The 26,369-nt window shown below is 36.2% G+C and overlaps 2 protein-coding genes and 5 long non-coding RNA genes across 7 annotated transcripts; 1 reads left to right on the forward strand and 6 right to left on the reverse strand.

Annotated features, from left to right (window-relative positions):
* Positions 1–245: 245 nt before the first annotated feature.
* LOC113678485 (uncharacterized) lies at positions 246–1,856 on the reverse strand. Its single transcript, XR_003446893.2, has 2 exons — positions 1,494–1,856; positions 246–495 (listed from the first exon to the last, which is right to left on the reverse strand). It is a non-coding gene; the product is annotated as an uncharacterized LOC113678485 (long non-coding RNA).
* A 680-nt stretch (positions 1,857–2,536) lies between these two features.
* Positions 2,537–4,027, reverse strand: LOC149035260 (uncharacterized). The gene is made up of 2 exons (XR_016182666.1): positions 3,341–4,027; positions 2,537–2,785 (listed from the first exon to the last, which is right to left on the reverse strand). It is a non-coding gene; the product is annotated as an uncharacterized LOC149035260 (long non-coding RNA).
* A 208-nt stretch (positions 4,028–4,235) lies between these two features.
* LOC113678352 (uncharacterized) lies at positions 4,236–5,792 on the reverse strand. Its single transcript, XR_003446873.2, has 2 exons — positions 5,558–5,792; positions 4,236–4,486 (listed from the first exon to the last, which is right to left on the reverse strand). It is a non-coding gene; the product is annotated as an uncharacterized LOC113678352 (long non-coding RNA).
* An 807-nt stretch (positions 5,793–6,599) lies between these two features.
* Positions 6,600–8,007, reverse strand: LOC149035261 (uncharacterized). Its single transcript, XR_016182667.1, has 2 exons — positions 7,847–8,007; positions 6,600–6,849 (listed from the first exon to the last, which is right to left on the reverse strand). It is a non-coding gene; the product is annotated as an uncharacterized LOC149035261 (long non-coding RNA).
* Positions 8,008–10,716: 2,709 nt separating this feature from the next.
* On the reverse strand, positions 10,717–12,647 carry LOC113678460 (uncharacterized). The gene is made up of 2 exons (XM_027195344.2): positions 12,315–12,647; positions 10,717–11,143 (listed from the first exon to the last, which is right to left on the reverse strand). Exons 1-2 carry the CDS (start codon positions 12,495–12,497, stop codon positions 10,928–10,930), a joined length of 399 nt encoding a protein of 132 aa, XP_027051145.1. The 5' UTR covers positions 12,498–12,647; the 3' UTR covers positions 10,717–10,927.
* Positions 12,648–14,650: 2,003 nt separating this feature from the next.
* On the reverse strand, positions 14,651–15,820 carry LOC113678436 (uncharacterized). Its single transcript, XR_003446886.2, has 2 exons — positions 15,547–15,820; positions 14,651–14,901 (listed from the first exon to the last, which is right to left on the reverse strand). It is a non-coding gene; the product is annotated as an uncharacterized LOC113678436 (long non-coding RNA).
* A 7,505-nt stretch (positions 15,821–23,325) lies between these two features.
* On the forward strand, positions 23,326–25,567 carry LOC113678468 (QRFP-like peptide receptor). The gene has a single exon (XM_027195353.2). It carries the CDS (start codon positions 23,994–23,996, stop codon positions 25,137–25,139), a length of 1,146 nt encoding a protein of 381 aa, XP_027051154.2. The 5' UTR covers positions 23,326–23,993; the 3' UTR covers positions 25,140–25,567.
* Positions 25,568–26,369: the final 802 nt, after the last annotated feature.

Genomic DNA, 26,369 nt, shown 5'->3' on the forward strand with positions numbered 1-26,369 from the left:
AAGCATTCCTCTTTTTTATCCCAAACCCTTCTCCTTGCTTTCTCCCTGATAAAAAACTGTTAGATAGTTGCTTTATAGTTATTTCTTTTGACTGGGTAACGCTCCAGTAAAAATATGCTTTTTAGTCATCGTAAGCTTTCATCCATTGGAAACAAAAGAATAAAAAGATGTTCAGATATAACAAGGAAAAAGCGACAAAGGGCAAGTGATTGGTTAACTTCATTGAAAATAAAGTGCGAGCCAAATTACAAGCACATATATTTTATTTGCTTACACAATGTCAATTTTTGACAGATCTAACTGTGAACGCAGTTTACTTTAAGTCAAAGGCGCGTTACCAAAAACAACTGAACTTCATTTGAAGTTCATGATAGTTCTATGTGTTCTTGTATAGAGGAACTAGCCCTCACTCTCACGTTCGAAAGCTTCAGGATCACGACAAAGTCTTCGACCTATGTATAACCCGGCTCGGCCCGCTTCTTCATCTTTGGCCTCCTTTGAATAAAGAAAAACAAATGGAATAATTATCAGTCTACAGCAAAAATATTATATTCCATCCATTGGAAAAGAATTAAAATGGTCCTACCGCTTATCACCACCCAATTAAAATTCCTAATTACCTGAAAGAATACAGCTAATTATCCCTACAGAACTTTAATAGAAATCTACCATATTTCGTCAGTTCAGTTCTGTTTCTTGTACAGAAACCTGCATCAAGCAGTACGGTATTTAATGGTCACCCTGTATATAGTGGCCGGTCGTCAAAGTCCAGAGTCCCAAAAGCCGGGGTTTTTTTGTGCTCTCAACCTGTATAGACGGTAGATGAAAGCGGAACCACTCAAAAAATTTTGAAGTAGTTTTAAATCCATTTTTCTCTGTTGTCGAGCAAGATTCTGTACATTAAGTGGTCACTTATGGCATAGAGTTTTGTTAATCAGTTTTTATAATACCTCTAATATTTGAAATCTACATTTCGCGGTCTACCTGTATTCCCCGCCTCATACAGTTTCGACTGTAAAAAGCCATTCCGTCTAGCTGTTAAAATAATGTTTTCTTTTTTTCTTTTTTTTTGTCCGAGTGCTGTTACGTTTTCCAATATCAATCAATACATTGCTTTGGTTTGAATGACTTTTATTCCTAACTGGAGCATTAAAAAGTGTTTCTCATACGTTCTGCGGCTCTGATAAAGTAATTATTAATTATTAATCTTGCAATACTTGATACGTATCTTGCAACACTCGATACATCGTTTGAATTTCAGCTTCGATTTTCGGTTTTAAATTTTTCATTATAAACGTTAAATTACCTTGCTATCATTTTTGTTATAGAAGTTTTGTAAGTCTTGACTGCCTTTTTTTCGTCCTGAACATTTTGGGTTTTTCAAGTTCAACTTGATGAATAAACCTCTTTGTGACAAAGGGCTGAATAAATAGACATTCTAAATGAAAGGTTTTTTAAATTTTTTGCCTAGTCATTAATTTAAGAAATCATACCAGCTTGTTTCCCAAACTCTTTTTTCCATTTTTTTTCCCAGGATACCATTTAGCAGTTACTGCCTCGGTGTATGCGAGGCACTGGAGGGTGATTACAAGACCCAACACTAACAGTATCGTGCTCAATCTACTGTACATGGTTGCTCATCGATCCCACTTATTAAACCAGAAGATCGAGTCCGTTTTATTGGCTTGGTGCAGCGCACAGACAAAACATCTATTCAAGAGTCCCATTGGATCTTAAACTAATGAAGGGAAGGTTAAATATTTGCATTTCAAGCTGTAAACACATCATCCACAGTTTTTGCCATTCCTTACTGTCGTTTGCTGCCAAGAATGTGAGAAAAACAAACTGCAGAGAATAGCTTAACATCTGTTCTATAACGTACTCACGATACATGCACAAAGTAATAAAAAGCAAGCTACAATGCTGGCAGAGATTTAGGGCCAAATATAAAAAACAAAACAAAACAAAACGAAAACCAATTTCCGATACTGTCGAGGAAAACATCCTCGCTAAAGCTCATAGAACGGAAAAGAAAAAACTAAATTCGAGTTCAAATGAATGAATGTAGAGTAGCGGCTTTTCTTAATAACGGGAAGAGCTGCTCTCTACTTGCCGGATGCAGATGCCCCAAAAAACTACGACGTTTCGACTTTTATCGCGTTAGCTCAGGTGCTCGGTCAGAAGGGGAATTTGGTTGAAGTTTAATGGGTTGAACCAAAAAGGAAGGAATACGTCTTAGCGTTAGCACTGTAACAATGAACACGCTTTCAACTTCAAGTTCATGTGAAGCATTCCTCTTTTTTATCCCAAACCCTTCTCTTTGCTTTCTCCCTGATAAAAAACTGTTAGATGGTTGCTTTAAAGTTATTTCTTTTGACTGGGTAACGCTCCAGTAAAAAATATGCTTTTTAGTCATCGTAAGCTTTCATCCATTGGAAACAAAAGGAAAAAAAAAGATGTTCAGATATAACAAGGAAGAAGCGACAAAGGGCAAGTGATTGGTTAACTACATTGAAAATTAAGTGCGAGCCAAATTACATGCACATATATTTTATTTGCTTACAGGATGTCAATTTTCGACAGATCACACTGTGTGTGCAGTTTACTCTAAGTCAAAGGCGCGTTACCAGAAAACAATTGAACTTCATTTGAAGTTCACGATAGTTCTATGTGTTCTTGTATAAAGGAACTAGCCCTCGCTCTCACATTCGAAAGCTTCAGGATTACGACAAAGTCTTCGACCTATGGATAACTCGGCTCGGCCCGCTTCTTCATCTTTGGCCTCCTTTGAATAAAGAAAAGCAAACAGAATAATTATCAGTTTACAGCAAAAATATTATATTCCATCCATTGGAAAAAAAATTAAAATGGTCCTACCACTTACCACCACCCAATCAAAATTCCTAATTACCTGAAAGAATACAGCTAATTATCCATACAGAACTTTCATAGAAATCTACCATATTTCGTCAGTTCAGTTCTGTTCCTTGTACAGAAACCTGCATTAAGCAGTACGGTATTTAGCAGTCACCCTGTTTTTTGTGATCGGTCGTCATAGTCCAGATATTTCGTTTCCCCTTAGTCATTGTCATTTTCACCTCCATTAACTGGTCATATTGTCATATTCACCCTTTACTGAGTCCCAACAGACGGGTTTTTTTTGCTCTCAACCTGTATTGATGGTAGATGAAAGCGGGACCACTCCAAAAAACTTTGAAGTAATTTTAAATCCATTTTTCTCTGTTGTCGAGCAAGATTCTGTGGTCAATTATGGCATAAAGTTTTGTAAATCAGCTTTTATAAAACCCCTTATCTTTGGAACCTGCATTTCGCGGTCTACCTGTATTTTCCGCTTCATACAGTTTCGACTGTAAAAAGCCATTCCATCTAGCTGTTAAAAGAATGTTTTCTTTTTTTTTTTTGTCCGAGTGCTGTTACTTTTTCCAACATCAATATAAACATTGCTTTGGTTTGAATGACTTATATTCCTAACTGGAGCATTACTACAGGGGTTCGCTGTCAGAGAACGTGAGAAAACCAAATTGCAGAGAATAGCGTAACATCTGTTCTATAACGTACTCAAGATACATGCACGAAGTAATGAAAAGCAAGCTACAATGCTGGCAGAGATTTAGGGCCAAATATAAAAACAAAAACAAAAAAAAAAACGAAAACCAATTTCCGATACTGTCAAGGAAAACATCCTCGCTAAAGCTCATAGAGCGGAAAAGAAAAAAACTAGATTTGAGTTAAATTAATAAATGTAGGGTAGCGTCTTTTCTTAATAACGAGAAGAGCTGCACTCTACTTGCCGGATACAGGAGCTCCAAAAAACTACGACGTTTCGACTTTTATCGTGTTAGCTCAGGTGCTCGGTCAGAAGGAGAATTTGGTTGAAGTTTAATGGGTTGAACCAAAAAGGAAGGAATACGTCTTAGCGTTAGCACTGTAATAATGAACACGCTTTCAACTTCAAGTTCAAGTGAAGCATTCCTCTTTTTTATCCCAAACCCTTCTCCTTGCTTTCTCCCTGATAAAAAAAACTGTTAGATAGTTGCTTTATAGTTATTTCTTTTGACTGGGTAACGCTCCAGTAAAAAATATGCTTTTTAGTCATCGTAAGCTTTCATCCATTGCAAACAAAAGAAAAAAAAAAGATGTTCAGATATAACAAGGAAAAAGCGACAAAGGGCAAGTGATTGGTTAACTACATTGAAAATAAAGTGCGAGCCAAATTACATGCACATATATTTTATTTGCTTACACAATGTCAATTTTTGACAGATCTAACTGTGAATGCAGTTTACATTAAGTCAAAGGCGCGTCACCAAAAAACAATTGAACTTCATTTGAAGTTCACGATAGTCCTATGTGTTCTCGTATAGAGGAACTAGCCCTCACTCTCACATTCGAAAGCTTCAAGATCACGACAAAGTCTTTTACCTATGTATAACCCGGCTCGGCCCGCTTCTTCATCTTTGGCCTCCTTTGAATAAATTAAAGAAAAGCAAATAGAATAATTATCAGTTTACAGCAAAAATATTATATTCCATCCATTGGAAAAAAATCAAAATGGTCCTACCGCTTATCACCACCCAATTAAAATTCCTAATTACCTGAAAGAATACAGCTAATTATCCCTACAGAACTTTAATAGAAATCTACCATATTTCGTCAGTTCAATTTCCTTGTACAGAAACCTGCATTAAGCAGCACGGTATTTAACGGTCACCCTATATTACGTGGTCGGTCGTCAAAGTCCAGATATTTGGTATTGTCATTTTCACTTCCATTAACTGGTCATATTGTCATATTCACCCTCTACTGAGTCCCAACAGCTGGGTTTTTTTTTTTGTTGTTGTTCTCAACCTGTATTTACGGTAGATGAAGCGGGACCACTCCAAAAAAACTTTGAAGTAATTTTAAATCCAATTTTTCTCTGTTGTCGAGCAAGATTCTATACATTAAGTGGTCGATTATGGCATAGAGTTTTTTAATTCAGCTTTTATAAAACCCCTTATCTTTGGAAGCTGCATTTCGCGGTCTACCTGTATTCCCCGCTTCACACAGTTTCGACTGTAAAAAGCCATTCCTTCTAGCCGTTAACAGAATGTTTTCTTTTTTTTTTTTTTCTTAGTCCGAGTACTGTTCCTTTTTTAATACCAATCAATACATTGCTTTGGTTTGAACGACTTTTATTCCTAGCTGGAGCATTAAAAAGTGTTTCTCATACGCTCTGCGGCTCTAATAAAGTAATTATTAATTAGTAATCTTGCAATACTTGATACGTATCTTGCAACACTCGATACATCGTTTGAATTTCAGCTTCGATTTTCTGTTTTATATTTTCCATTATAAACGTTAAATTACCTTTCTATCAGTTTTGTTATAGAAGTTTTGTAGGTCTTGACTGCCTTTTTTTCGTCTTGAACATTTTGGGTTGTTCAAGTTCAACTTGAAGAATAAACCTCTTTGTGACAAAAGGCTGAATAAATAGACATTCTAAACGAAAGGTTTTTTAATTTTTTTGCTTAGTCATTAATTTGAAAAATCATACCAGCTTGTTTCTCAAACTCTTTTTTCCACTTTTACGTCTACGAAGCGGCCAATTAGCAGTTATTGCCTCGGTGTATGCGAGGCACTGGAAGATGATTACAAGACCCAACACTAAGAGTATCGTGCTTAATCTACTGTACATGGTTGCTCATCGATCCCACTCATTGAGCCAGAAGATCGAGTCCGTTTTATTGGCTTGATGCAGCGCACAGACAATATATCTGTTCAAGAGTCCCGTTGGATCTTAAACTAATGGAGGGGAGGTTCAATATTTCCATTTCAAGCTGTAAACACATCATCCATAGTTTTTGCCATTCCTTACTGTCGTTTCCTGTCAAGAACGTGAGAAAAACAAACTGCAGAGAATAGCTTTACATCTGTTCTATAACGTATTCAAGATACATGCACGAAGTAATGAAAAGCAAGCTACAATGCTGGTAGAGATTTAGGGCCAAATATAAAAAACAAAACAAAACAAAACGAAAACCAATTTCCGATACCGTTAAGGAAAACATCCTCGCTAAAGCCCATAGAACGGAAAAGAAAAAACTAAATTTGAGTTCAAATGAATAAATGTAAGGTAGCATCTTTTCCTAATAACGGGAAGAGCTGCTCTCTACTTGCCAGATGCAGATGCCCCAAAAAACTACGACGTTTCGACTTTTATCGCGTTAGCTCAGGTGCTCGGTCAGAAGGGGAATTTGATTGATGTTTAATGGATTAAACCAAAAAGGAAGGAATACGTCTTAGCGTTAGCACTGTAATAATGAACACGCTTTCAACTTCAAGTTCATGTGAAGCATTCCTCTTTTTTATCCCAAACCCTTCTCCTTGCTTTCTCCCTGATAAAAAACTGTTAGATAGTTGCTTTATAGTTATTTCTTTTGACTGGGTAAAGCTCCAGTAAAAATATGCTTTTTAGTCATCGTAAGCTTTCATCCATTGCAAACAAAAGAAAAAAAAATATGTTCAGATATAACAAGGAAAAAGCGACAAAGGGCAAGTGATTGGTTAACTTCATTGAAAATAAAGTGCGAGCCAAATTACATGCACATATATTTTATTTGCTTACACAATGTCAATTTTTGACAGATCTAACTGTGAACGCAGTTTACTTTAAGTCAAAGGCGCGTTACCAAAAACAACTGAACTTCATTTGAAGTTCATGATAGTTCTATGTGTTCTTGTATAGAGGAACTAGCCCTCACTCTCATATTCGAAAGCTTCAGGATCACGACAAAGTCTTCGACCTATGTATAACCCGGCTCGGCCCGCTTCTTCATCTTTGGCCTCCTTTGAATAAAGAAAAACAAATGGAATAATTATCAGTCTACAGCAAAAATATTATATTCCATCCATTGGAAAAGAATTAAAATGGTCCTACCGCTTATCACCACCCAATTAAAATTCCTAATTACCTGAAAGAATACAGCTAATTATCCCTACAGAACTTTAATAGAAATCTACCATATTTCGTCAGTTCAGTTCTGTTTCTTGTACAGAAACCTGCATCAAGCAGTACGGTATTTAATGGTCACCCTGCATATAGTGGCCGGTCGTCAAAGTCCAGAGTCCCAAAAGCCGGGGTTTTTTTTGTGCTCTCAACCTGTATAGACGGTAGATGAAAGCGGAACCACTCAAAAAATTTTGAAGTAGTTTTAAATCCATTTTTCTCTGTTGTCGAGCAAGATTCTGTACATTAAGTGGTCACTTATGGCATAGAGTTTTGTTAATCAGTTTTTATAATACCTCTAATATTTGGAATCTACATTTCGCGGTCTACCTGTATTCCCCGCCTCATACAGTTTCGACTGTAAAAAGCCATTCCGTCTAGCTGTTAAAATAATGTTTTCTTTTTTTTTTTTTTTTTTGTCCGAGTGCTGTTACGTTTTCCAATATCAATCAATACATTGCTTTGGTTTGAATGACTTTTATTCCTAACTGGAGCATTAAAAAGTGTTTCTCATACGCTCTGCGGCTCTAATAAAGTAATTATTATTAATCTTGCAATACTTGATACGTATCTTGCAACACTTGGTACATCGTTTGAATTTCAGCTCCGATTTTCTGTTTTAAATTTTCCATGATAAGCGTTAAATTACCTTGCTATCATTTTTGTTATAGAAGTTTTGTAAGTCTTGACTGCCTTTTTTTTTCGTCTTGAACATTTTGGGTTTTTCAAGTTCAACTTGATGAATAAATCTCTTTGTGACAAAGGCTGAATAAATAGACATTCTAAATGAAAGGTTTTTTAAATTTTTTGCCTAGTCATTAATTTAAGAAATCATACCAGCTTGTTTCTCAAATTCTTTTTTCCACTTTTACGTCTACGAAGCGGCCATTTAGCAGTTACTGCCTCGGTATATGCGAGGCACTGGAAGGTGATTACAAGACCCAACACTAACAGCATCGTGCTCAATCTACTGTACATGGTTGTTCATCGATCCCACTCATTGAACCAGAAGATCGAGCCCGTTTTATTGGCTTGATTCGGGGCACAAACAATGCGTCTGTTAAAGAGTCCCATCGGATCTTTAACTAATGGATGGGAGGTTAAATATTTGCATTTCAAGTTGTGAAGACATTATCTACAATTTTTGCCATTTCTCAAGATACAAGCACGAAATTACTTCATTTTCCTGAGGCTTCAAAATGAAAAGCAAGCAACAATCCTGGGAGAGATTTAGGACCAAATATAAAAAACAAAACAAAACAGAACAAAACAAAACGAAAACCAAAAAACCTCTCCTATTTTGTATCTGAGGTTATTTCGCCTTAAAAATTGTGAAATTGATTTTTTTACTCCATGTCACTCTGTTAAACTTATCAGACATTATAATGGTTCTGAAGGAGCGAATGCATTGAAAGGCGATAAGCAATAAGAGTGACTGCGAATGTAAGTTTTATCTTATATCCATGAAGTATGTTGCATTTTTATAATAGAGACAATTTTATAGCCAAGTTTTTCTTACTTAAGCAAAATGTTAGTAACATAATCCTGTTAAACTGTTCTTTTACAAAACAACCAAGAATGTGAAAGTTAGCAAGCTGGCCGTAGTTGCTGCCGGACAAGAGAAAGGGAACGGCAAATAATGTGGCAAACTGACATCTTTTCAAACAGCTTTTATCTGCCTTGGATCCAAATTTGATCCAAATTTTACCTATATTGCAATTTTACTTAAAAGTGCTACGTGCAGATGATACAAAAGTAGATTTAAAGGGTCTCTAATTGTATCGGTACTCTACGTCCCCCAAATGGACTTTCGGCACATTTCCGACACTGTCAAGGAAATTAGCCAAGCAAAAGCTCATAGAAAGGAAAAGAAAAATTAAATTCGAATAAATAAATATAGGGTAGCGTGTTTTCCTAATAACGGGGAACAGCTGTACTCCTCTCGCCGGATGTAGGTGCCCCAAATAACTACGTCGTTTAGACTCGGATCGCATTAGCGACCAATGGTTTTTTACTGACTACCATAAAAAAGACCAATATGTCAGAAATTATTACCATCGAAGAAAAATTTTCGCGCTTTAACTTAAGTAATTACAGAAATATAACTAAAATGTTTAGCGCGGGTGCTCGGTCAAAATGGGAATTTGGTTTAGGTTTAATGGGATTGAACGACGAAGTTCCATCCGCGAACCGACAAAGTCTGTTCACTTGTCTCTACCCTTTCAACGCAAAAATTATGTTTGTTTGTTTGAGAGCCGGTAATGAAACACATTATCCTTTCAAAAGCTTCTGAAAGTATTTGGTTCCTAGACTCAGAATCTTAAATTATCCATGAGGAAATAAGGCTTTTCAATTTTTGAGTTAATTCGATGGAATTGTAACTGTTTTTTCACGAAAACGCGTAGAAAACAAATTTAATAAATTTCGCTATTATCATGATCTTGAAAAAGGTTGTAAAATTTAGAATATAAACGATTGCGCTATGATGGAAAAAAATATTGACATCAAAGTGAAGGGGATTGCCATCAATATCAGAAACATTGCCACGCTGTAGCTCGCCTTTTGAAAATAATTTTCCTTCCACCTAGACGCACTTGCAAGCTCAGCATGTGCGTTTTGAAACTGTGTACATTTCTTAGTCGTCCTCTGCAAAACAGCAACGTTAAATCACCAAAATTTGTGAGGTCTGAGAAAGGAAACACGACGGCAAATTATTTAAGTTTCCACTGATTTGGAACTCAACGCTGCTCTCTACATTAAGCTGAGCTATAGCTTTTCTCATTAGAACAGCTGCAGATAATTTTCCTCCATCTCAGCGCACTTGCAAGGTGTCTTGTAGACCAGCGCCTTTAATGCTGAGTTGATCAAGACTGTTTTCTAGACATCGGATAACGCTACCAGCTTTTAAGAAAAATGAAATTTTTTTGACATTTTTTTTTTTTAAATAAGCAACCTAACATCTTCAAATACAGCTCATTTTTTTTCGCTTTTTCTGATTTTTTGAAGAATTTTCTTCGCAGAGCTGACAGAGTTACTTACTCAGAATGCAATCGTACTATATGCATATGATATTTAATTAAAACTAGTGAGCTTCTAATTTTGTCTGCTCGGTAATTTGTGACCTCCACGACGGCTAAGAAAGACGGCTTAGAAATGTACACGGTTTCAAAACGCACGTGCTGAGCCATAGTTCTGTTCATTAGATCTGTTGTTTTGCCACGTTCTCGTTGCTGTCGCCGTCGTCGTTTGCTAAAGGTCCCTAATTACGAACTTGTCAGAGCCTATATAGTTTCTATAGCTACACTTCCCATATAAGATGTATGCACGTGATATGTTTGTTCCAGCGATAATTGCAAGTGGAGGGGGCAATGTGAATAGTGCGTTACGCCCACCACGAGCAACCCGGGACACGTTACTCGCGAGTCTTAATAGTTTTGCGGGCACGCAAGGATATTATAAAACTGATCTAGATCTAGGGAGGAGTGCGGTGATTCATAGCCCCAAAATTCCAGTTATCTTCATTGGAATAATTGTAGAGCTAACGATATGTCGATCTTGACTCTCGGTAGAGGTAACTATTGATATTCTCCTGATGTCAACACAAACAAAAGTCAGCTTTCAGGACGAGTAATTATTCGGGCCTTGCAAAAAACGGTTCCCCTGGTCTTTCGTTCCCAGTTCTACCAGAATAATCGTTAGGCAAACCATTCTTTCGTTTGTTTCTTTTATTATTTATTTTATTTTTAGGTCGAGATTTTAAAGCAATCAGTGTACATGTCACATTCTGAAGGTAACGCAAGAGTTAGGCAGCCAAGTCAAAGTACTGAATAATACATTAAACGTTCTAAACATATCTAAGCGTTCATGGAAGCATTTGTCAACATCGTCATTTTAAGTCAAATCCTGTTTATTATGCACTCAGTCGTCTTTTTGGGGAACTGCCCAATTGTTTTCCACCATATTGATGGCCTCGAAGTCCTTCCTGATCGAGGAACTTGAACGACGCTTTCTCGGAAGACGGCCAACAGGTGGTTGTGAAGATGGAGAAGAAGTAGGATTTGAGGGAACCTTCCCAAGATTACCTTGAAATATTTTACTATTACAGAGAATATTTCGGTATATGTCACAATCTCGCTGATGAGAGAAAGACAGAAACAAAATGATGCATGTTTACAAGAGATTTAACAAAAAAAATTTGTTCGTCAGATTCAATACAAATACAGGCTGAAAGAAGTTGGATAAGTGCAAGAGGATGCAACAAAATCATATTTTGTTAGTGACTGTTATTAGTTTTTTCGGTAGGAAAGTCAGTAAGAGGGTATTGTCTTGGTTAATATGCTATACCACGATAACACATAATGGGGCAAAAAAAAAAATGACAGCCGGAATAAGTCATGAAGTTCGAAAGACTTCATACTATAAGGTTCCCGCTCTCTCTCAGAACTGTAAAACTTAGTCACTGACAGTCCAAGATCTTTGGAAAATGAGCAATATTGGTCTTGTCAGAGAGTTTGTCGAAAAAAGCCTGGTCAAATAATTGCTAATTGCAAAATCTCTAACCATTGCTTAACTTCAATACTGGAAAAAGAAAAGAAATAGGAGTAACTTTTCCCTTACACGCTAAAGCTTGATTATAGCTTAGGAACTATTTTAAATTCACTTTACTATAAAGACCAAATCACCTAGATGACTATGAAGATTCAACATTTCAGATTTGCACCTGCATGGCAAGCTTTATCAATAGGAAAAATCGATTCCAAAATGGATAACTTTGGATTTTTTATTGTGCATTTTTGTAAGTTGCACTAAATCCTTAATAAATGATTAATCTTGACGAACACCATAAGAAAAATCAACATATTGCCATACATGAGCAGTGGCGGATCCAGACTTTGAGCTAAGGGGGGACCTGGTTTTTTGTCACTTGCCCCGCCGGCTTTTCTTCCCTCTGCGATTCTTTTTTTATTTTTTTTTTTTCACCTAAAATAAGGCGGGGGAAGGGGAGCGGGCCCCCCGGGCCCATCCCTTACATCCGCCATTGATAAGTCCACGAATAAAGCAGGCTTAGTGGTATTAAGAGTGTCGTATTTCAGTACTTCTTTGAAACGAGGATAATTGTCGGTGAAGAATTAATCATGCAATGTACATCTTCTTCCCATGTAGGGTTTAGAATCCTAAAAATGACGAAATTAGAGATGTTCGAAACTTCCGTAAAGAACGCTTACATATAATTGAAGTGTGAGCCTCGCTACATTAAAGTCCATTGGAACTGTCGAAGGAAAGGGTAACTAGAAACTTTTCAAACCTGAGTTATTACAGGGGGCCACCATCCCCATCTTCGAACTCTGCTGTCATCTTCGTTTGAATTAGCACTGCTTTTACATGCGCGAAGTCCTCTCTCTATGATTGTTAAATAAGCTGAATTCTGTACTATTATAGATGATATGAAAACGAAACCCATAGCACAAGCAGTAAGCTTTCGAGTCATCCTTCTTGGCTTGAGAGAGTAGAATCACAATGGAAAAAGCAATTAGTCTGACCTCACTCTCTTAATAATAAGCTCATGCTAGATGTAGGAGAAATGTTATTTTTAATGGAACAAACAGCCTGGAAAGTGTAATATCAGAGGTTTTGATTTGCTCTTCAGATGACTCCGTTATCGGTAGTCTACCAATGATATATTGGTTAACTCTATATTTAATTCATGCGTGCCCACGTGAGAGTACCATTCTCAAGTTCACAAATTTTCAGATTTGCTTAAGGCCAATCACACTCCTGAACCTGTCGAAGGAAGATGTAATGAAAAACACCGCAATTTGATTGTTTGAGTATTAGTATTTTCTTTTAACTGATGATACATCCTTTAACTCTTTACTTAACCAAATATTGACATATGGTCACCTGTTCTGAGCTCTAAGGAGCCATTCAATTTCGCAAGCGTATTTAACTAGAATTTGTTTCTTTGAGTTATCGATAGAGATGTTAAGCAATCAGAACCGCAACGCCGAGAAATATTTCGATTAAAATGATCTTTTCTCCGTTTTAGTTAGAGTTTTTTTAAATGGAAAGATGTGTTTACAGTTTCTTATTGCGCCACACCTCAACTCAGCATAACATTTGTGAGCGGTGATGAGTTCCAAATGGAAACTTAAATCTTGTATTGCGACTGTCCACGATCAGGATATGATGTGTGTCATGAGCAACAGACCTAACTCCCAAGCTTATTCAATGTATAATGAATGGTGCTTTTCCTCACGTTTCCCGACTTAATTATACCACAGTTACCACGCGCACATATAATAGTTGTGGACAGGAATGAAAATGGGGGAGAGTAACAAATATATAGCACGTTCTTCATCCATATCTAGCAGACAATTTTGAGATCTATGTTTCTTTTTAGTTGGTCACACCAGAATGATCCGACTTCTTCGCATTTTGAATAAATAGATAGTTACATACATACTTTATTTGCTCGTTCCCACGGGGCTCTTTAGAGTTAATGTTATATTACAAACATGAAGTGCTTGATAACCCCAACTGGCAGAGGGCAAACCAGTTGGCTATTTACACAGCACAGCCGAGGAGTTGAAAAGAGAGTGACTAGAATAGAGTGTTCCTGAGTTGCAAAATGTTCTATCGCCGATCATGGCAGTTATGTTCTAAGATATGTAAAACGTGGCTATGATCTCCAGAATACCACTGAACTTACGCAGTGTCCAAATATCTGAGTTAATAAATATTACTTAAAGCTGATCCTTTTCCACCTTTGAAATATATGAAAGGGATTCTTTCATCTGGATTTAACGCATATAGGTCTGACTCACAAATTTTTCCCAAAATGGAAAAGTTTCATTTCTATACATTTTAAGGTAGGAAGAATATTTTTAACAAAATTATGGCACTTTCCAAGTGAGAGTACATCAATTAAGCTGCGAAACATGAATGAAGCGTACCATTGCAATCACATGACTATAAGACATGCGTGGGGAACAACTGTAAAATTCCCTTGTTCTCTCGGAAAATGTGCTGGTTTTCAGTTTTAAAGTTGACCGTTGTAGTGGCGGCATGGGTTTACTAAGTTATAATCCTTGATGTGGCAGGGTCCAGTTAGATTTTAGAGTCTATCACCAAGCTCACTGGTATTTAGAAGGTCACAGATGCTTTTAAAAGTCTCCCCTTGATACATAAGTGTGGAAATAGATACAACTTAAAAAAACGACACGGCAGAAACAAAAAACTGCAAAAGGTGATGCGAATTTCCACAGAAGGCTTTCTATGAATTAAGGAAAGGACTCATACATGAAGAAAAAACGAGTCTCATGCTTGAAATAAGGCCTATATGCAGATTCATGCCAAGAGACAGAGAGCCTCAAAGGCCTGATTATCTAGAGAAAGTTTAGCTGCTGTTTAAAAAAAGCGCGTCCTAAACAATCCTTACTTTTGCTGAACCTTTTATCTGAACGTTTATTTTAGTGAACAGCGCAAAGATGGCCGAAGCTAACAGTGAAAGGATAGTTAATGAACTCAATCAACCCTCTTTTAAGAAAGTCTCAGGCCCAATGATTGAGTAAGACCGTGGTATAGGTTAGATCTCGTATAAATAACCGGCTCAGTGGGTTTCATAATTAAACAAAGTCAATATTTCACAGTTCGTGGAGTTGTTTTAATTCCATGATTTTCAAGTGACCATGTACAAGACTTATTGAAGCAAGAATTTTTTCTTCAAGCCATTGGATATAACGTCAAAAACTGATAAACAATAAAATAAACCAAGGATGTATTTCAATAAAGTTCCAAAGTCCTTGATTGCGATATCTTCCATCGTCGCTATCTCTTCTTGTAAATGTTTGACTCAGGGAACAATCACGAACTCAGACATCAAGCAAAAAGCCCTGTTTAAAAGGATTATAGCAAAGAGGTGCATTAAAATGTTGCACTATTACCCGCGATGAATTTATCAATCTCACCTCTGATAAAAAGGATATCTCACACATAAATAGCTCACCTATAGCCGGATATGCATAACAATCCTCCCGTCTGATTCAAACGAATCCTAAATTACTGCAGTAGTTATTATCTTAGTAATTACTGTTACAAATTTAAGTGTAAGTATTATTCTTAATGCTAAAGTATTATCATTCTTTTCACTAAAACAGCATAGAATTTCAGTTCCTTGCACCTTGATGGAGGTAAGTGTTTACAAGTAGATAAAAATAACCGTTTGAATGTTTTCCAGAACAGTAATTCTAGTGAAAAGACTAAGAAAGACGTTTGAAGCCCACATAAAAATTAATTCCCTTTCCGTGTGCCTTAAGCCGTTTTATTTATAAATATATTTGCAGCTACTATGAACTATAATGGGCTATTTTCAACAGGCTTTATTCAATTATTATGGTAAAAGTCATAGTTCATATTTCTCGTTTCTTGTTCTAATAAACGCCCTACGTAAACCTACCGAAGAGAAAACAAATTCTTTAAACGAATCAATTTCTCTGACCAGGCAATATTCACTTTTTAATAAAGATATCTATTTTTACCTGATTCTTTCTGAATTTTCGTGCTTCTTTCTCGCGCATTTCCTCAAATCTCTTACTCGGTAGCCTTTTCCCTTCTCCTAAGTTTCTCTGTATGAATTTTTCTTCATCCTTATCTGTAACAGAGATGTATGATTCTGCGCTGTGTATGCTTGCGAGGAAAATTCCCACAGCAAGCACTAAAATACAGACGATTTTACCATGCATCCCTTTTCCAGTTCTGGACTCTTGCTTATGATTTTCCAAAATGACTGTTCAACGCTTGAAACTTAACTTTATGATACCGAAGCTAAGTACACAGCATTAACAACTTTGAGTAAAGCATAAAATATTTGCAAAGGGAAGTAAACTCTCCAATCAATTATGACAGTGGACAGTGTGAAGAAGCCTGTCTCCATTATGCTGACAAACAAATATCTGTTTTTGTGGATGCTGGGGCGTAAGAAGGCTCGAAATCTTCGACAGAGCTTTCGAAATGCCAACTCCTTTAAGGAGAGCAAAACCAGTTTCCTTCAACATCAGAAAATGCTGGTTGGCGAGTGTACATGATAAACGAACTTATCCCCCAGTTAATCAGAACACAGATAAACAAAACTGAATGCCTTCATCTCGGTTGTTTCAGTCGGGCGAAGTGTTTAGCTAGCTAATATCCTTTGCCAGCTTTCTATTTTACCTAAGTTCTTTTCCTCTCACTGGTTGCCCGAACACCCCACAAAAAAAATAGAAAGAAAGATCTTCACAGATGTTTCTGTGATTTTTATTTGGCTTCAACTTTTTTTGTCAAAATCCATGATCACGACTAATACATACAAGTAGGGAACATTATAAATATTGTTTTCAGTATTATTTTTAATTATATTCATTGACTCTTTAATGAAGTGGTACAGTTCTCTGTTCATTTCCTTCCTTGGTAAGCTGATCAGTTTCTGAAGGGCAATACTTCTGTTTAATTTGGAAGCAAACTTCATCCTTAAGTCTGAACTGTGATTTCAAAGAAAGAGATATCCAACATTTGAATAAGATCGAAACTATTTCGACTGACTCATAGTCTTTAAAGGATATGCAGATGTTATAGCTTCCTTAGCACCTTTTGGAAAACTTTATAGCACAATCGTTTTTGAAACTTGTTTCATTTAATTCATAAAAACAGAATAATTGTCCCATTGGCTCCTATGAAGACGATTCGGATATCCATCAGTTCTTCAAGTGATGTAAAACCTCAAAAACGGATGGAAGGATCAGAAAAAATTTAAGAGTTTTTCGAATTGGACAATCAAAACTGTTGCATTGAACAGAATCACACCCAAACTACCCTTTTTTTTACGCCTCTGCTCAAGAGAACTTCCGATACTTACCCTTTTAAGTTTTTTCAAGCGCCTCATGGGCATATGTTTGAGGTGCTTCCATTTGACACACTCATCTGCAAAGTTCGTCACAGTCCTGTATGTGCTAAAGTCTACTATGCCGATATAACATTCGTTTTCAATAACGAATGAAAATAAAATGCATAGAGTAAGAAACACTGTGAGTTTATATTGTAGCATCATGATTCGTGGTCAAATCGGCTGTTGACCTCGCCAATTTTTTTCAATATACTCTGTACTTTCAAAAGTTTGAGCGATTATGAGATTTGCTGCTCTTGTTTAGACTCATGTCACATCAACTTCCGATTTCATAACGGTATCTGAAATATCAAGTGCTCTTTGTTGATTAAAACCGTTTTCGACCAGTTGGGTTTTATGACAAAGTGACAGATAATTTCCGAGAGAAACTACTTCTAGGATGGCTAAGGTAATGAAAAGTCTTATTTATAAGGCAAACTCATGAAAATTCTTGAGATTTAAAATGAAACGATGCGACCAAAGTAAATAGTGAGACACAACAACAGCATAGCACGAAATCAGTAATATTTGTTTTTTAAGAGAGAAATTTCTTTTTAGCTTTGCTAAAAAATTGTTACCTTTTGCTCGAACACTGGCAGGTCTGAGAAAAATTACTGACAACGATGACTTTAATTTTTCAAACGAAAAGAGTAGAAAAGAAGGAGAGGTATATGGTTAATTGATCCGCTCCTTAATTTTAGTGTGACCCGTGAATTAAGACTAGAGATTATAGTATTTTATTAGTTAAGATTATAACATATTAAGATAAGCGTAGCCATGTGAGACTAGAAATCCTGCTATTGAAGGGCAAATGTGGTGGAGCAAACAACATCTTCTCTTCTCAAATGAATTTCCTATCTCCCGTGGTCTAGAATTCTACAAAAAAAAAAGAAGACGCAAGACGATTCACGCATAAAGATTAAAAGCGGTTATAAATTATCTGTGGGCAAAAATGTAAGATTACAGGCAGTGACGTCAGCTAAATGATACGGTTATTGATCTCCAGCGTTCACTGCAACCTGCGACGGTCGACACGGCCGAGAGATACTGAGTTCATCTCGAAATAAAATTGATCATTTAACCGAGCACTGATTTCATTTTCGAACGACAATTTTATCAGTTGACCCTTCCTCTATCCTCCACCTCTTACCCCTGCCAGTGCACAATGTGTCTGAGGTGAAATGGCTGCAACTGTGGTCTTGCTCACGAACTAGTTTAAGAAGTTCCCGGTACTCTCCTTTCCTTTTAAATTTTTTTCTTTTTCAACCGATTTCCGTATCTTAGTCAAATTTAAACTTTGAAGTTTTGAAGCAGGACTCAGTTGTTGTCGTTAATTTTTTTCATGACCATCCTCTATTCCTGACGAATCTTTAGTGCGAAACAGCGACGATTAGTTAAAGGGATTTGTCGCCTATAAGCATACTGGTGTATATTCTTCGTTTGGTCATTGAAGACATTACCGTTTTCTTGGTATAATTCGGTCTAAAATTGAAAGAATAGATCAAAGGATATATAAAAATTTTGTCGATCATACCTCTCTGGGTTCTTTCTGTAAATTTTATTTTAAAGTGAATTTGCAAATCATCTATAGTTGGTAATTGATGAAGTCAAAATGGTCTGAAAAGAATGAGGTAGTGAAATTCACTGATATGACCGTGAGTATAAGAAAGGACCTTAGAACCAACTTGTTTATCTTCTTGCATTTCTTCTGTTTATAGCTTCGGCATGAACGGAAAAGGTCTGACTACTTATTCATCATGCATAAGTAGTCCCCCTCGCTAATTCAGCATATAAAGTATTCCACACAGGTTTAATTCGCAAGACCGATAGCCTTGCTAAGGGGAAAAAGGGAAACAGAAGGAAAAGTTTCGTTTGTTTTAAAATTCCTGCTGCATTGTTTATCCCGAACTTTGACTTCTTTTCAATATTTAAAGGTCTTTTACATTATTTTAATTGGCGGAGCCTTGAACTTAGATTTTTAACAAATAGCTTCATAAGATTTTAAACTACTTATAAATTCTCAATTGTGGTCAGAGCCTTTTTATCGACCGTAATAAAAGCAATAAAGACAAACTTTATTATTACTGACTGTTCAATTCCACTAAATCTGAAAATTCCTTTTGAAATCAAACAAGTTTGGCCGATCGTTAATAAAGGTAGACGGATACCTTTAGGCTCATAACTTTATTGATGGTGCTTGGATGGGAAACCCGCCAAAAGAGATAATGACAGGGCGTACCCTGGAAAATGAAAAATTGAGCCAGACTGTTAAAAAATTAATCACATGGAAACACTTAACTTTTTGGATGTGTGTAGCGAAAACTGTATCAAAACAAGTTTAAAAAAAGATAAGAACCTGTAGAATCTATTATGATATTTAACATGGAAGAGAGAAAAAAATGTTTCTACTGTCTAAAGAGTCTAGACGAGGCTTAAGTTTTATATCATTGTCAGGAAAATTCGAATCAAAACGGATATGAGTTATATGGTACCTCTCGGTAAATCCAATTTGCTAAGGTTTCGCTCTTCGTTCTTGCTCTGTTTTCGGCAGTCAGGGATAAATGAATGATTTTTCTCCACGTTGCCCATAACATGTTGAAATTGATCAGTAACACGATTTGGCTAATAAGTACCATTTCAGTTTTTGAAAAAGCCTGCATTTGTACCTCATTAGCTTGGTGATAATTTTGAGATCTATTCGGCCTTGGTTTACAAAAGCCCAAAACAGATCCCTGAAATATTCTCTGTAAGTCGGCATGTCGAAGAGAAACTATTTGTTTTTCCTGCCCTAACTATGAAGTTATGGCATTATGTTGCACCATTCTGAACAAAAGCATAAAAATAAACCCTAGAAATCGGGTCAATTTTGGCTCAAAAGTACTAGAAGTTTGCACAAAATCTGATCTTTGATCGGACATAAAGAAAGAAATAAATTTTACCTCTTTCGAGATCTTTGAATCGTCTACATAAACCCTAGTTTCGAAAGATACAGATTTGAAAGATTTGAAAAACCCAATGAAATTTTGATGTTTCACACCACACAAAGCTTTCGGACAATCCTCAAAAAGGTGTACTTATATATAGATAAAAGAAGGTTTTGAATTCGAAGGGGCCTTTTTTCCCATGAAAATTAAGACGCTTCCTCTTGTATTTTTCGAAAAAAAACAACACCGATTTTTTTAAAGAAGACTCAGACAGTTTTGAAGATAAAAAACGTCATCAACCTCCAGGGCCGAGCATATGGAGGCATGCATGTGGCACGAAAAGAGAGTTTTGATGTATTCCTATGAATGAAAATCAACTATTTGTAAAAATGTAACGCTCCAAGATATGATATTTTAATTTCGTCCTCTTTATTTTTTTTAAAGGAGAAGATTTGAAGATATAAGCGTCTATGACCCCCCAGTGAAGGAGATCTTGGACATCCATGACGGAAAAGGGGTATCTGCATGTGCATTCTTCTGACATTAAGATCAAAATTATCTCTTTGCGGATGATACTAATATACTTTATGCTGATAAGAATCTTAAGGCGATCGAGCAAACGGTTAATGTAGAGTTGAATAACGTACATGACTGGTTAACTACAAATAGGTTGACATTGAATACAAAAAAAATCAAATTTCTTAATTTTTCGTCCTCGTCAGAAAAAAATGCATTTTTCTCCACAAATAGGTATTTTAGATTGTGAGACAAACCGAAGAGTTAGTTTAGAGCAAAAAAGTTATATCAAATATCTAGGCGTTTTAATTGATCAAAATTTGTCATGGAAAAACCATGTTGACTCTGTTATCGTAAAAATAAGTAAAACAATAGGGATGATTGCAAAGCTGAGGTACTTCGTTCCTTCTTCTGTCCTTGTAAATATTTACAATTCATTAATTCTACCTTATATAACTTATGGACTCCTTGCCTGGGGCAATACGTCAAATGCTTATTTAAACAAGATTTTAGTTCTTCAAAAGCGAGTTTTGCGCTTAATCTATTTCACCGATCGAAGAGAGCATGCCATCCCTTTATTTGCCAAAGCAAAAATTCTGCCTGTTACGTTTCTATATTATGAAGCCGTAAGTAAAGTTATGTTTGACGTGCACAACCAGAGGGCTCCCATTAATATTTTGAAGCTATTTACTAAAACATCTCATATTCATACCTACAATACTCGATCATCCAAATCGCAGCTCTTTAGTACAAAGTACTCCAGACTTAACCTACAAAAAAAGGCTTTCTCGCGTGTTGGTGTCAAAATTTGGAATAAAATACCGAAAGAATTCAAAACGTTATCAAAACATTCCTTTAATAAACAAATAAAAACGTCTTTATTTCAGATACTAGATAATGAAGATTCTTATCTTGATGTTGAAAAGATCTCCTCTAAACTTAAGGACTGCATAATTAAAACAAATTGATCCCATTGCTTTCAGTACTAATTTATTTGCTTCTATACTTTATTGAACAACTATTGATGTATTTACCAGTTATGCTTCTCTTTATAATTTAACAATATCTAACTATTTAGTTTTTAATTTTCTTTATATATTGTAAATAATGTTTGTTGATGATTGACCCGCCTCGAATAGCAAATTTGCTATCTGCGGGTCAACATAATCTAAATTATTTTGTAAGAAAAAGAAAAAATAAAGTGTGTGTGTGTAAAAAAAGTGTGTGTGTAACTCTTTAATAAGAATAATGGTAATTGATTTTTGTCTCCTTATCTGTGGGTGAAGAGATCTCCTGGCGGTATCATACTTTGAGACAAAGAAAATGAGGCGATTGTCTGGAAAGACCAAAACAGAAACATGATGATTTATGAAAATACGTCAGGATTTGCAATGCATTCATTCATTCATTCATTCATTCATTCATTCATTCATTCATTCATTCATTCATTCATTCATTCATGTGGATAATTTTAATGGTGGGTGATGATGAGAAACGGAGACAGTTGTAATCGAAAAATGCCATATTTTAATTAAATTGCACCATGAATCATCTTGTCAGGAGCTTCAAGACAGAAAAGGCCTTTACATGCTGGTGCGCGTGCAACTACAAGTTTATTATTGTCCAATAGTAAAACAGTGGACATTGAGCCTGTAATATTTCAGCGGGACAAACGTTATAGCCCTCAATAAAAAGGACGAGCATTTGCGAAAATTGCATGCGGATAAAAATCATATTTCGACGCGCTAACTGTTTCATACTTTTCAGGTAGTAAAGGCTCTATGTAGAATATATGTATTTTCGTGAAACTCAAATCCATAACTCGTGCTTTTCACATTCAGTTACTTACCAAAGGACATAAGCCAAGTCGGAGCTGACCTTTACAACTAGGGGTGAAAGACAGGAAACCATCGCAAAACCATATCTTTCTTTCGCCGATAAAAAATAGGCTTAGAAAGATAAGGCTACGCATCAAGCTCTGCTTCTGTTCTTTTGGAAATTTTTTTCTTGCAGAGTGCATCTCGCAACCAACTTGCAACGTCAACTCGCTTCGCCTTCAAACTGAAAGACTTTGCCTTAGGTGAAGTCACATCGCCGAACTTATTTTGAGTTAATCAAAACAAAAATATCGCGTCATCCCACACTCCCAAAATCAAACTCGCTCTGTACTAACCTAGTTATAGTTAAGAATTCTTTGATGGTCAGAAAGCAGACACACCTATAACCGATCCAACAAGGACCCAAAAAAATAAACAGTGTCGATACTTAGTTCGACCTTGTGTAAGTATTACATGTTAGTAGCATCTAAGTTGGAAGTCGACATAGGGCTGCATAACGACGCTTTGGTGAGACCGCACTTCACGTTAAAGGAGAGGTCACTCAGCAAGGGCGTACCCTTACCCGTAACCTTCATTCATACCCAGCAAGCACTGTGCCCTTACTTAACGAATACGTGAACCTTATTCGTCGTTTGGTTTTGTTGCCCTCATGCCGATCTGACGGGGAAAAAAAAGGAATATTTTCTTTGAAAGTTTTTATCACTAACCCTTTGATTGTCATAAACACAGATTAACTCACTTGGCTTTCAAGTACTCTTTAATCATTAAAAAAAATTGTCAACGATCCTACCAAAAATTTTATTCACTTGATAGTTTCTTTGAGGTTAAAAATGCAATACTTTAAACTAAGAAATATATCAAACTTTTTGACGAAATTTTGCTCATAACTGATATTGTTTGTTCTATTGACCCAGGAAAGTAAACTGAAGAGGCAATCGGTTCGTTATCTTGATTATTATGATAAAACCTCAAACCGTACATCGGAAAAGTAATTAGGTCAGGAGTACAAAACGCGCTTTTATTTAAGTTAAAAATTACATTTTGAGTAGAACACATCGACCACTAAGCAAATTTCTCAACGTACATTTCAAGTGAACAACCTAAAAATTTGATTGAGAAAGAGCTGTTTCCGTTTTTTTTTTTTTTTTTTTCCCATTTAGCCGCTATGGAAGTGATCAAATTACCACGTATTTCAATTTCTCTTTTCAAAAAAATGAATATATGTAAAATAAAATGACAAGACTTGAATAAAATGAGGACTTAGGACTAATTGAAATTATTTTTGACCCTCAACAACGTTTTTAGATTGGTGTTCATCCGCATTCTTATCTACAATTCCAAATTCTATTTTACAAATTTTTCTCTCAAGTTTATTTTGCGTCGTCTCAAGAGCACGTGCGCAGCAATAATCATTTGTATCAGAGAAGGTTCCAAAATTATGATAAATTAAAACCTGCCCGCGATTTAAAGATCAACCTAAAGATTTCTTATCTGTTAAATCGAAACTTACTACCTTAGGCAATATTAAATAGCGGAAATATTGCGACTCGGCTGAGTGATATGACCGGTAGCATCTGTCAAAACTGTATGAAATTTCATTAAGTTTATTTACAAACTAATACAAGCATCTTTGCTATTGGTTTGTACAGTGCGTTAAGTTCTACAGTACTTTATGCAAATTCCTTAGTAGGAAGACTAGACTCTCTTTGCTCTGAATTTTAAGACACCGTTTCGTAAGATAAATCATAGTAACCGTAAACTCATTGTTAAAGTTTTAGGTAGCCCAAGTTATGTCTCACGAAAATATCACAGCATTCAGGGGCAATAATGAATCCGATCTTGATTCCGCTTGTTACGATTTTAACAACACATCCTCGGCAATTTGGCAAGTCGTCGGCTTTGCTTTTATCTTCTTAACATCTCTCATGGGCAACACAATGGTGGCTATTGTGGTGTACAGAGGCCGAAGGATGAAAACAACCGTGAACTTTCTGATTGTGAATATGGCTGTTTCGGATCTCTTAAATACTATCCTCGTTGTTCCGAAAAGTATCACACGCATATTTACCTATTCAGAGGCATGGTTTATTTCTGGAGAGATGGGTGACGCCTCATGCAGAATAGTTCACTTTTTACAAGACGTTACAGTTGCCGTGTCTCTACTAAGCCTCCTGATGATTGCAATTGAGCGTTTTTATGCCGTTTCTTGTCCAGTCGTGGCAAACCCCGCTCCAGATAAGCGATGTGCATTTATGATACTTTCTACTTGGCTGGTGGCGTTTATTATGTACATCACAGATTTGCTCTCGTTTAAGTTGATCGTCGAGGAGGAAGAATCAATTTGCTCCCATAGTTGGGAAGATCTGGTGGCAAATCCAGCCAAAGCCACCACAATTGAGTTCCTTTTGAATACAAATCTGGCCTTGATAATTCCATTCATCATTGTAACCACCTTCTATTCATTAATCCTATGGAAAATTAGACGCATTTCTGTTCCAGATGATGTAAGTTCCTTAGGATTAAAACGTCAACGGAAGCGTAACCGAAGTGTAATTCGTATCTTGCTTGCAGTGGTTATATCGTTCGGCGTTTGTTGGTTTCCCTTCATAATTTACACATATACATTTATTTTCGGTTATTTCAACAAGGACCAACACAACTTTCCTTGTGGTTTGGAAATCTATGGGAAAATAGCATTGATTATGGCGTATCTGCAGTCATCTGTGAACCCCGTCATTTACTTTGTGTTCAGTGAAAATTATAGACAAGGACTTAAAAGGTTCATCCGCCACTGCTTACCTCTCTCCATTAAGAAACCATCAAATTTGAACAAAAAAGCCACAAAGCCGTTTAAAGGGACTAAACGGGGGTTTTGGCCCGGGAACGGAGTGGTTCAATGTCCAGATGTCGAACTACGCAATTTCGACAAGTTGTGATTTATTGTAAGAGTTGTAGAGCAGCATTTTTTTTAACAAATTTTCTTCAGCATAGCCTTGTTTGTTCATCAGCATTCTCCCACAGTTCAAGGGAAATATAAGAGAGAGATAAAATGAGTTTAATTTCATGTGAGAATAAACTCTTGGAAACTGCTATTAAAAAAAAATTAGTCAGAACATAACCTTTCTAAAATTGTACTCGTGAGGACGAGCAAAATTTTCAGAGGTAAATACTGATTCTGAAAAGCAAGAAATATGATATTTAGTCAACAGAATTTAAATATCAAGTTGTTTTGTTCTGCTAAACACCTTTCCACCTCCTTGTTTGCCATTACCTATGACAAACCATCTGTTAGTTCCCATTGGCTAGCCAGAACACTTAACCAAAACAATTCAATGACGTTTGTTTATTAAAAACACTTATTTAATTTTTTCCCTGATCCTTTTTCTAGTTTCAGCTGTGCAACTTGCATTCAATATTTGTACAAATTTCATAAGAAGTTTGGCTCTAAGAGTGAAGGGAACTTTCAAGATGACTCGAGTTTGATAACTTTCAGACAAGTTCAAAGTTGTGTTGGGAATGACAGAACTGCTTTTTCAACAAAAGCAATCAGAAGTTGTTTAGGCAAAAGGTTATATAAATTTGAATCATTTGAAAGCATCTACGCTTTGTCTTTATTATTCATCTCTCATTGTAAAGTGACTTGCTTCTTGGAAGAAAGCTAGTGAGCTCGTCTCTGCAAAATTTTAAGAAATACCCTTAAGAGTTAATTTGACATTTTGAAAGATGAGAGGTTTAAAATTGGCAGTTTGCATGTAATTCTTGGTGTGTTGCGCGCAGTGAAACGACTGCTCGCGTGCGATTCGAATATCTCCCAAATCATCCTTTGACGACTCCGCCACTTTTTGAAGATGTCTAAGTCTTCTGCAATTCAAACCCAGCAGTATAATAATAGAAAGTTTTAACCATTTAAAATTAATTAGTATAACATACGAGGATATCACGTATAAATGTTCCAGGATTTAGATCAATTTGTAAAAATATTTTTAAACCTTACTCTGATGAGATCCTGTCGATGATTAATTTTCTCTACCCATTAACCCATTTAGATGTAAATTATTCGGAAAGGCTAAACAGTTTTCAAGTTATAGGTAATCATTCACCTCGACTCCGCCAGGATCATCTGGCTACGGAAAAACTAATAACAAAAGAAAGCAGATCCTCCAAAT

The sequence above is a fragment of the Pocillopora damicornis genome, chromosome 13, assembly GCF_964200805.1.
Source record: "Pocillopora damicornis chromosome 13, jaPocDami1.2, whole genome shotgun sequence".
NCBI classification, from domain to species: domain Eukaryota; kingdom Metazoa; phylum Cnidaria; class Anthozoa; order Scleractinia; family Pocilloporidae; genus Pocillopora; species Pocillopora damicornis.